At 33.3% G+C, this 12427-nt stretch overlaps 1 protein-coding gene across 1 annotated transcript; it reads right to left on the bottom strand.

Moving 5' to 3' along the window:
• Positions 1 to 4533, bottom strand: LOC130987851 (shikimate O-hydroxycinnamoyltransferase). The gene is made up of 2 exons (XM_057911554.1): positions 3791 to 4533; positions 1 to 844 (listed from the first exon to the last, which is right to left on the bottom strand). The coding sequence occupies exons 1-2, from the start codon at positions 4253 to 4255 to the stop codon at positions 224 to 226; spliced, it is 1086 nt and encodes a 361-aa protein (XP_057767537.1). The 5' UTR covers positions 4256 to 4533; the 3' UTR covers positions 1 to 223.
• Between the last annotated feature and the right edge of the window lie 7894 nt (positions 4534 to 12427).

Consider the following 12427-nt stretch of genomic DNA (forward strand, 5'->3'; position numbering starts at 1 on the left):
TACACCGAATGATGTTATACTAACATAAAAAAGTACATCGACTAATACTTGCGAATTGTCCACATAATGATAATATAATAGAGTACATTATCTCACAATAACGAATGGTTCTCATTTAAATAATTTCATGTCTATATAGAGAAATAGAGATAAACTAACAGTATTAAATAAAGAAATTTTAAGGTCGCGCCACAGGGGACTCGAACATTTTACGACCACATTTTTAAGTGTACGTGACCACAACCTGAACTCCTTGATCTACTGATGGCACAACGATCACAGATCCTTCATCAACCACTGAGTTGATCCAACACGAGGCATAAACAGGCTTGTTTCCTTCACTGAAACATATGCTGTCCAATCCCAGTTCATCCCATGTTCTAGCACATCTCATTCCATTCACACTGTAACCTAGTTTCAAACACTCCAACAGCCCTTGCCTCGACCAGGCTTCAACCCTATCATCCTCATCAGAAGAAGTCACTTTCACAAGCAGAGACAAGCTTGGGGCGAGCTCTCGACCGACGTCGCGCTCGGCCTCTTGCACGCACAACGCAGCGAGATTCTTGCTGTCGGAATCGAGGACCTTTGCTGGGATCTTGAAGATGACACTCTCGGCAGCGTCTTTGGCTGTGTTGGATCCCATCAGCAGAGATGGAGAAGAGGGTGGTGTCCCATGATTGGGGAGGTAGAATGTGGGGATTTGGGGAATTTCATTTGTTGAAACTAACTTGCTGTGGAGATTGGCCCATTTCTTGATGATGGCTGTTAGGGCAAAGGGATCAGCAAGGAGGAGGCTGCAGCTTATCCCAATTGAGTATCCTCCACATCTGAAGTTTGTCACCTGGAATTACACAAAGCTGAGTTTAAAATTATTTAAGGCCATTATCTTAGGGCTATTTGCAAAAATATGCCATTATTTTTCGGACTTGCAAAAATAGACCAATTATCTTAGTTTTTGGCATTTTTAGGCAATATTTGAGCTCAAATGTGGCCTATAAATGCTGAATTGAGCTCAAATGTGGCCTAAAAATGCCAAAAAAACTAAAATAATTGGCCTATTTTTGCAAGTTCGAAAAATAGTGGCCCTAAATAATTTTAAACTCCACAAAGCTTTCACTCAAGTTATACTTGAATTATAGAGCCGGGAATTTAGGACAGTAATCTAGACTGATTTGAAAATTATAATAAAAATATTTATATTTATTGATCTTATGACAGAATAGTAATTCTGCTGCCAATGAAAAATGAAATGATTTTCTCTCTACGTCGGTATTAACAATTTAGAACTTTTTTGTGAATCGAAACAGCAATACAGCATGTCATATTTATGGCATCTTATCAATATACATTAAATGCTATGATGCCTCTATTCCCCAATAATAAATTTATGCAATCACGCCGTGGCTACTCATAAATTAATTGAATTGAATTTTTTAAATAAAAATAAGATTTAATTATTTTACTATATTATTTATATTGTAGCTTTATAACTTTTTCATTTTTTAGAAAAATAAAAAATTAAAAAAAATTACAGTGTGAACAATACAATTAAATAATTAAGTAAATCATTTTTTTCCTATTAGCTTAATATGGATATTTAGCATAGCTCATTCTCGAATATTTGTTTACTTTTCTAAAATAAAAAGTTAAGAAACTAAAATATTTGCATTGAGAACAAGATTAAAATAGTAAAGTTGACATTATTTTAGGGGGTTATTGCCATAAAATTCATCAAGTTTGCAAATTTTCTGGTTTATATCATGACTTTTTATTTTTGCCAAAAAATACATGAATTTAGTATTGATTCTTAAATATCTCATACATTTCTATTTCGCCCAAATCCAATCTTAGGTGGCAGCCGGAATTGCCTGCGTGTAATAAACGGCCGATGATAAAATGACATCACTTTGTTCTGCATTATACGATGTTGTTTGGTTATATTAAGTTGGGAAATTTTAATTGGGCATAAAATTAGGGTAAGCTACTCTTTTTTCTTTGCTAAAGAAGCAGAACACGCAGAGAAGAAGGAGTTCTGCAAATGTTGGGCTTTGGCTTGCTACAACAACAGGATTTAGGAAGCATAAGTTGGGCAATCTTTAATTGGGCATAAAAGTAGGGTAAATATCTCACTTTCATCGTTAAAGAATAAGAATGCTAAAGAGAGGTTGGGGCTTTGGCTCGCTACAACAACAACATTGATGGGTGATTATTTTCTCGTTCGTCATCGAGCGCGAGGAATATAACATAACCTACTCGATTTTTCTATTATAACATTGCTGCGGTGATTATTTTCTGTTGTTAGCCTCTCTTGTTCTTATTTTCAGTGATTGAGTTTGCTTATGATTTTGATTTTTCGCTTGTGCTTCAGTTGGGGGATGACTGTGGATTTTGGGAATGGAAGGATCAAGACGAGTTTTCTAAGGATTAGGAACGAAAGGGACAATGCGAAGATGCAAATTTCCAGTCGAGCTGTTGTTATGAATTTCCCAAGTGAAGAAGCCCATAAAGAAGATGAAGACTTGAAGTTGTTGAAAAAATCAATTGCCGATAATATGAAACGTATGGAATTGATGATTAGGATTAGGAATCAGTTTTTTGTGGAATCGGTTTGGAGCAGAAGCTTAGGAATCAGTTTTCTGTGGTGGTCTGTTGGAGCAGAACTTTCATAAATCAACCAAGCAAATAAGGCGACAAGCTCCAGCAAGTTTTCGTCCTTTTGTGTTTTGATTAGGGCTTTTGTTTAGTTATTATCTTTTGTTTGTTTATTTTAATCGATGACCACATAAATTGAAAAGGTGCTTTGTTTTGTTTAAGTTAATCGATGACATCATAAAGAATTTTCAATTTTTTACTCAATTAATTAAATCTCATCTGTGCCACATAAGCCACGTAAATGACACATAAGTTTTGATTTCGCCGAAGTTACTCATCGTGGGATATTTAAGAATCAATACTAAATTCATGTATTTTTTGACAAAAATAAAAAGTCATAATACAAACCAGAAATTTTGCAAACTTGATGAATTTTATGGCAATAACCCCTTATTTTAGTATAAATAACAATTAAGTACTTCTTCCGTCCATGAAAGAACTTTCTAGGAGGTAGTGGTATGAGTTTTAAGAAAAAAGTTGTTGAGTGTATTAAGAGTAGAGAAAAAGTTATTGAATGTATTGGAAGTGAAGAAAATGTGTTATAATTAATATTGAGAGTTGTGGAAAAGTGAAAAGTAAGTAATTATAAGTGGTGGGGTATAGTCCAAAAATAAGTAGGAAATTTTTTTATGGACATCCCAAAAAAGAAATATATGAAAATTTTTCGTGAATGGATGAAGTATTTGATAACGAATTATATTTTCAGATGGAAAAATTTATTGGGAAAAAGGAAGAGGGATACATACGCTCAATCATACTCTTTTAAAATACAAAATGGGATGCCTTGAATGTTTGTTAGTCACGATTCAAACTTAAATCCTAAATAATTACATAATTAATCTGCCGGCGAGAATTTTATTTTTCGTGAAAAATGAGAAAAAGAATAAATCAATACAATAATTCACGAATAACCATACCTAGTTAACATGGTGAAAATCACGCCCTTTTTAGAATTCAAACCCAGACAAAAATGCTTATTCGTGCGTTACATTGATTTTTATTAAAAGAAATTATTGACTTATTTGCGCGTGTTCTCACGCATTCTCAATTCTCAACACATTTAACATTCTCAACGAAACATTTCTCGTTAATCAACTAAGTCAAAAAAAGAAAGAAAGAAAGAAAGAGAACTAACCTGGACATAAAAGAGTGGAGAAAAGTGAGGGGTATGGTGAAGAAGATCCTCCCAGAAAACAAGCTGAGCTAGGGCTTCTCTCTTCTCCTCCATTGCCACAAAAGCACCCAACTCCATCTCCGCCTTGCTCTCCACCAATCGAGCGCCGGAATCATTCGACACAATCTGCAAAAAATTATCAGTCTCTTGGCACCACCGCAGCCTCCCGGCGAGCAAGGGCTGCTCCTGCATGGCTCTTCCCAGCGACTCCTTTATCCGCCCGGCCACCACCCATCCGGAGTCGTCGGAGGAGGCCTTGTTGTAGCAGAGGACCACGTGGAAGCGCCGCTGCAGCGCCGCCGTGGAGCTGATCACAGTCGCCGCGATTCTGCTTGATAGTTGCCTCGGATCAGTTGGCTTTGTTGGAACCACCGTTTGAATTCCTTCCACGCGCACTTTGCCGCCATTCACGCCGGAATTTGCCATTTCTTCTTTTCTGAAGAGGCACTAGCCTCTTAAATAAGGTCGAATTGATTTTGAGACAATCGATGCTCTAGCGAGATTATTACTCCCTCCGTTCCGGGTTTTTAGTATCAATTTGAGAGCGACACACAAGTTTTAATAAAATGGTCGAGTGTGTTGTGAGTGAATAAGGGTCCCACCTTTTATGTGCAGTGTTAAAATAATTAAAGTAGAGTAAGGGTCTCACATACTTTTATTAAAAATAGAAACAGATACTAAAATGTGGGATGAAAAAAAGAAAAATTGGATACTAAAAGTTGGGACGAATATATTATTATTATTAGTAGTAATATGTGTTGGTTTGGAATTTATGAGCCTTATTTGAGTGACAAGAGTTTCACTACAACTACTAATTATATATGGATTAATTAGTTAGTTAGTTAGGTTGTGCCACCTCAAAGAGACGACAACTCAATCAATAGTGTTTATAATTTGAGATGTTCATTAATTGAAAAAACAACAACAAGGGCTCATTTGGATTGTTGAGGTAATAAATATATATGATTTGATTGAGTAGAGCAGGTTTCATGAAATGTAAATTGTGTGATTGTATTACAAAATTTTAGTGATTTAGAATAAATTATCGACCATGCATGCATGTTTGAATTGAATGATACTCTCTTCGTCCCTCGTATTTATGCATATTTTTTCTTTTTGATATGTCTCCCAAATTTATGTACACTCTATTTTGGATACTATTCGTATACTATAATATTCACAATTTTATCCTTATAACTTATACTCCCTCCGTCCCAATTTTTAGTATCCATATTTTTTTAGATGTTCCACATTTTTATATCCATTTTTATTTTTTATTAAATTAAAGTAGATGAGACCATTACTCCACTTTATATGATTTTAACATTCACACAAAATGTAAAACCCTTATTCCACTCACAATACACTCAACCACTTTATTAAAATTCGTGCCTCTCAATTGAATACTCCCTCCGTCCACGAAATGAGTACCCATATTTCCTTTTTCGTCCGTCCACGAAATGAGTACGCATTTCCCTTTTTGGCAAGTGTACCCCACAAAACTCTTTAATTAATACACTAAAAAATGTGGGACCCTTATACTATTCACACTACACTCAATACATTTCTTAAAACCCGTGCCGTCCACAAATGAGTACTCATTTCGTGGACGGAGGGAGTATTAAAGTTGGGACGGAGAGAGTACTATTTTACTCACAATTTATTTAACAATATCTCAATGTGAGACAATTTCTCCACTATAATACTCCAAATATTTTTTTTTATTAAAATTCGTGGCATGGTTAACTATGTATATTTATAGGAGATAGAGGGAGTACAACTAAAACCAAATGTTGATCATGTCCCTTTAAAACGATATAATGGTGCAATATTTCTTAAGCCAGACGTCTTAGATTCGAAATTAATAGGTTCAAATCTATCTCATCTGATTTTTCACTAAGGAGTACATTTACTTTGATGGTAAAGTTTTTATTGTAAAAGATGGATAAGAAAAAGTAAAAAAATATACATTCTTCTCAGTTTTTATCATATACATTAGAGATGGAAAGATGAGAAAATGTGACAAAATTCACACCATTATCCAAAGATAATACTCCCTCCGTCCACGAAATGAGTACCCATATTTCCTTTTTCGTCCGTCCACGAAATGAGTACCCATTTCCCTTTTTGGCAAGTGAACCCCACACAATCCTTTAATTAATACTCAAAAAAAGTGAGACCCTTAAACTATTCACACTACACTCCATACATTTCTTAAAACCCGTGCCGTCCACAAATGGGTACTCATTTCGTGGACGGAGGGAGTATTATCTAACGTTGAAGAAAAAATGTGTAAAAAGGGGTTGCCCGAGAAAATATTCTACCATAACTGAAGAAAATTTTCTATCAAAATAAACATGTGAAAATAGTAAAAAATTGATGAAAATATTTATTATCTCTCATTTTCCATCAAAGTAAACAAACTCTATAATTTACCTATCATATATGGTTTATAAACTATTGACATCGAATTCCTATGGACGAAAGATAAATATTTTATATGTCCATGAAATTGTAGTCTTATCATCATTTTCGTCTGTTCATAAAAAATTGTAGTTTTTTTTAAGAAACTATTCTTCACACTTAAATTCTTAATATACAAAAAACAACCCAATCATTTAACACATAAATTCGGCGGGTCACTTTCTCCATTCAGTATTTGTAAATCATCTTCTACACTTTATACATATTTTCTAAACCTTTATCAAAATCATGCCCTTAAAAAGTACACACTATAATTTTTTGCAGTTGTCACACTATGACACTATCTTTTAGATTATAAAAACAAATATTGGAGGCGTTAAATTATGCACATAAGGTGGAGTCATTATTGAAATATTTCAAATATTGAATTAAAATTAAAAAATTAGTCTAGATTTATACATTAATTAATAATTAGCTCTTTATTTAATTAAAAATTAACCCACTATTTAATGCAAAACTTCAAGTGCAGTTCTAAATTTCTAAGGAAGAAAGAAGAATAGAAGTTGTAGGATATCGATCTATCTGTCCATGTAGATATTTGTTTGTACAGCTATACCACCAACTTGGTTGAGGAACTGCATTGATTCTAAATTAAATAATTTACCAAATCATTTAGTAATTGTATCATTATTACAAGGCCCCACCATCGTCCCAACTGCATAGACTTGCTTTTTTTAGGAGACTTGCAACATTACATTTATGTACACTTTCAATTTATGGAACTATAGAGTTTTTCTATAATTTGAATTGAAATTCCGGACGTTCGATTATAATTAAAATAGTGATCAATTTCAATACGAGGGAATAATTAAAATAGTGATCAATTTCAAAAGTCTTTAATTGATCTTGAGTTTTAACATCGTATGAAGGTTAAAATCTCAACTCCAAATACATGCTAAAAAGTAGAAAGGTCTAATTAATTTGCTACAAATTATAAATTTGGGTCTCTATTGCGACAATTTAAAGTTGAGCTATATATTGGAGAGTATTTTATACATGATTATTTGTTTAGAAAACATCGAATTAATTTTTCGAGTCATATGAGTCTATGAGTAGTCGCAGTTGCACGTAACACGAAATTTAGATTATTATTTTTAATATATATATATATATATATATATTATTTGTAAATCAATAAATCTATTAATGAATGTATAATAATATATATTACAAATACAATATGCGTAATGAGAACTGAGAAGTGCACAATATACAAATACGTTAGTTTAATTATTCAAGAATAGTATATCTAATATTGGCATTGGAACACCCCACTTTTATGTGCTTTAAATTATTATGTGAACTTTCGTGAATCAAATTATAAGTTCAAATTCCTATTCTTTTTACGAATATAAGGAAGAAGCTTATGGAGTGGAAATTGCATCCCCTAGTATAGAAATGTTGTTGGACTAATTATTTAAATTATTGGGCTTATTTTAAAGCTATTGAGCATAATGATAATGAATTTTGGCCGTTGGGCATCAAACATGGCATGGCGACGCAAGCTGAAAAAACTCATTTGACAAGCGATGAAATAAATATAAAAAGTGGAGATGATCGTTTGTGACTATCATGGTCGAATTATTGATTTTTTTTTTCTTTTAGACTTTTGTTAATTTTTTGACCAAAATAAAAATAAAAATTATTGAAGTGGTTTTGAGTTGACGTGGCAGAAGAAAACTGCATAATTTTTTTTTAATATTACACGCGTGTGTATTAATATAAATTGCTCTCTCCGTATTTTTTTTTAATATTACACGCGTGTGTATTAATATAAAGTTTCAAACAATGGAGGAGAAAAATCTTGTGAAAGCACGATCTTTATGGGAGTTATCTAAGGGCTCTCTCCGTATAAGAGATTGGGTGAAAGGTTTTAATCCTTATAAGGAAGTGTCCTCGCTGAGCCAAATTTGGGTTAGAATATATTGCCTCCCGGTGGAGTTTTGGCACCCGAAAGTTATCACGGCCATTGGCAACGTGATAGGCACTTCTATTAAGATTGATGGGGCGTCTGCCCATGCAGACGTTGGGCATTTTGTTAAATTGCTCGTTGAAGTTGATTTATCCCTTCCGCTTCAAGAGTCGATGCACGTTCAAGGTGACGATACTTCCTATCACGTTCACTTTTATTATGAGAAGTTGCCTCTTTATTGTACCCACTGTAGGATCACTGGGCATAGTGTTGATAAATGTAATAAGGTCAAGAAACAGCCTCGGGATGAGGCTGAGAAGCTGGAATCAAAGGATGCTACTCATCCTGGAGTTTCTGTGTCGAAAAAGCCGTCATGGGATGATGATGCTAACAGATTTCGAGTTTTGGAGGACAATGAGGTTGGGGAAATTGTGGTGGCAGGGCCTGAGATAGATGATGATTTTACTCGAGGGGCCGGTGATGTTAGGCACCGTAATTCTTCAGCGCCAAGATCTGTGGCTTGGTCAAAGGTTACCGAACAGGCGGTAACAAAACAGATTGCTGTTCCGGTTCTTGAGAAAGAGGCTGTTGAGACGCGGAACGCATTTCAGGCTCTTGACTTGGAGAATAATGCCCAGACTGTTTTGGATATGGGTGTTGATCCTATTTCTGGAACGTCTTTCGGGGTTCATTTATTTGGGCCGAATTTGTTGGAAAAAGACTTGGTTCCGATTCAGGGGGATAAAGATGTGATTATTAAAGATAGTGACTTGGTCATTAACGAGGAGGACTCGGATGTGGAGGAAACTTTGGAGATGGAGGCTCGAGATGGCGCGGGTTTGAACAGCCCGATTATTGACGACACAGTTGTTGCTCGCGAACGTGACCCAACTTTGGACAAAAGAGAGGGTGTTTCGCATGAAGGTAACAAGGATTTGTCCGCTCTTGGCCCGGACAATATTGCTAGTCGCATTAGTCAGTTAGAAGAGCAGGCTAGTCAGGGGATGAAAATGCTCTCGGACAAAACGACCAAGCGGGGACGTGGCCGCCCAAAGGGCACGGGAAAGGGCATGGGAAGGGAGCCGATGCAAGCGGTTCCGGAAGGTAGCATAAAAGGTCGTCTCAGGAATGCAGGGGAAATGGGCTACAAGCCGAGGGACTTTGTAGTTGATTGTAGCAATAGTGATAGCATGAGGGCAATGAATAATATAGTACATAGACGTTGGTCAGATGAGATAGACGACTATCCTGATTTATGGGATTGCTAGTGTCTTCAGGTTTCGTAGCTTAACGATCTCTTTTCGAGTTTCGTGCCCTTAGTCTGCGTTTTGTGCTCTCAAGGGATTTTTTTTCTTTTTCTTTTATAATAAACCTCAATTTAATAATAAAGTATTAATATAAATTGCAAATAATGAAAGTGAAAAGGATCAAGGAACTATTAAAATTTATTGGCTTACTTATGATAATTTTTTAAACTTATTTAACTAAATATCATTCTAAAAGGTATGGCTTATTATACGAATTCAAAATAATAGTAATACAATAAATATCAAATATCAGTCCTTAATTAGCATGAGGTCAATCAAATCGAATCGAATTGAATAGTGATGTGCTCAAGTTTAATTTGTTTAATATTGAGTCGAATCCCAAACTTTATTTACTGAACACTTTGAGGCTCACGAGCTTAATCAGGCCTATACGAACTTTTTAAATTTATATTTATATTCAAAATATTGATTGTTTTCTTTTGAAAATAAATTATTTCATTCTAAATAATAAACATATTAATTATTTTCTCATAACAAATAAAGTTAGATAGATTTAATACAATTATTATTAATTTTAATAGATAAATATAAATTATACCTACAAATTATTTATATGAATCTGTTCACGAGCTAATGAACTTTAATACATATTACTAAGCTCACATTTGATTTGTTTATTTATCAAACTTTTCTAAACGAACTCTTTTCGAGCCGAGCTCTGAACGTTTGCGAGTGGCTTAGTTTGTTTACAGCCATGTCGACCCAACGATCACTTGGATAATATTTTTTTAATTATTATATTTAAGTTGTATTTTATATTATTTTCAATATTTATATAGAGTTGTAATTATTTCGTCCGTCCAAACGTGCTTTTAATTACAAAAATATAAATTCTCCTATTATTTTAAAATCCTAGTTTCGCCCATGACAATAATCATATATATATCATGATCTTTAATGACACATATAATTAAAGACACAATCCAATTTTAAGTACTCTCATAATATGTATGGCAACTATGCAAACAAGTAAGAAAGATGAAATAACATCTAGCTAGCTTAGAGAGTCTTACCGAGTTAGCTAGCCATATTTGACTTGTCATATTGCTTTTTATAAAACCTTTTTACTTTATTATTCTCTGAGTTATTCCAACAAGAGTTGTTGTTTTTTAGGAAAATTAACTAGTAGTAATAAATAAAATGCAATCGGATCCAAATCCAAAAATTACAAATGAATTAAATAATTGGAGTTTTACATAATGAAACATGGGTGTTTTCTTGCTGTGATCATGAAAAAATTACCGTCTCCGTCCCAGCTAGAGCGAGACCCTTTTTTTTAGTACGAAAATTAAGAAAGATGTATTTTGTGTGTGAGTGAAAAAGTGAAAAGGTGATTAAAGGATAAAATTTTTATTAAAAAAAGAAAAGAGTTTCACTTGAGACATCCAAAATGAAAAGGGTCGTCTCACTTTAGCTAGGACGGATGGAGTAATTTAAATGTTAAATTCTTAAAACCTTATATATATATATATAGCTATCTTTTATAGGGCTGATCGACAACTGTTGGTGGAGCTAGAGAAGTGTTATATATTATTTCTCTAATGTTTCGTCATAATTAGTTGAATCGCCGCCACATATATATACTTCGATATTATTTTTGTGTGGAGAGAGTGAATTGAAAGTGTCATAATTAAGTAAAAGGATAATGTAAATACAATTGTAAAATATAGTATAATTTTAATTTATAGTCAATCTCAATGTACAAAAAGCACTTGGAGGATATATATAACGACAAATGTTTGGGCCTTTATTTTATTTCACCTATCATCAGAAAAGATGAGCTAGGATGAAGACTTTCTGCAAGAAATGGTAATCACTCAATTAATAGATCAATGCAATTAATTATCAAACAAACCAAAAGATGTCAAGTTAATTTCTTCCTTGTGTAGATTTGACATCCGTCGTTTCGGTGCTTGAAAAGTTTAATAAAGCGAAGATGTCACTTTACATTTTAAATTAATTTCATTTTGTCAAAGATATTTGAATGATTGAAATCTTAAATTACTATTCCCTCTGTCCCACTAAATATTAATATGATGGATGAAAAAATGAATAAAAAAAATTGTCATATAAAGAAACGTAACAAATTTTGTGGGATGACCTAAAAAAGAATACGACTTATATTTTCTGGGAGAGAGAAAGTATTATTTAAAAAAAAAATACTCGAACTATCCAAAATACTAATTAAAATCATGAATTATTGATAATGTATCAAAAATATCTCGAGATTCATTTTTCAGTTTTAGAACGTCGAGCTTGATCGATCATCAGAGTACAATAAATTTATAACATTTACACCCAGACGAGCACATATTTTTCATAAATGGTGCGTTCTCTTTTGGTTGTAACTTTATCATGGGAAAAAGGGGGATAAACAAAATTTTACCCTTTAAATCCTTCATTTCTTTTCCCTCATTTCCTATAAAATAGAATTTGACCCTTATTCATTTCTTATTTCCACTATAAAGGATGGTATTATTATCCCTCCATTTTTAATGTGATAATATTATTTCTCCTTTATAGTGGAAAGGAGAAATGAGTAAAGGTAAAATTCTATTTTATAGGAAATGAGGGAAAAGAAAGAAAGAATTTAAAGAGGTTAAATTTTGTGTATCTCTTATTTTTCCATGATAAATTTACGATAAAAGAAAATACACCCCCCATAGTAGTTAAATTACTATTTCATGTGAGCTAGCTAGGTCGACACTCAGAAACAAGGAAACGAACATCAATATATTCGTCATAAATTTTCCATAGTTAATTCGCGACTTTAATTGATATTTTCATCAGTAGTCAACCATTCACTTAAAACGAACATAATTTAAGATTTTAATCTAAAAACATACACAGATTCGAACAAGAAAATTTCCTAAA

The sequence above is a fragment of the Salvia miltiorrhiza genome, chromosome 6, assembly GCF_028751815.1.
Source record: "Salvia miltiorrhiza cultivar Shanhuang (shh) chromosome 6, IMPLAD_Smil_shh, whole genome shotgun sequence".
Taxonomy (NCBI): Eukaryota; Viridiplantae; Streptophyta; class Magnoliopsida; order Lamiales; family Lamiaceae; genus Salvia; species Salvia miltiorrhiza.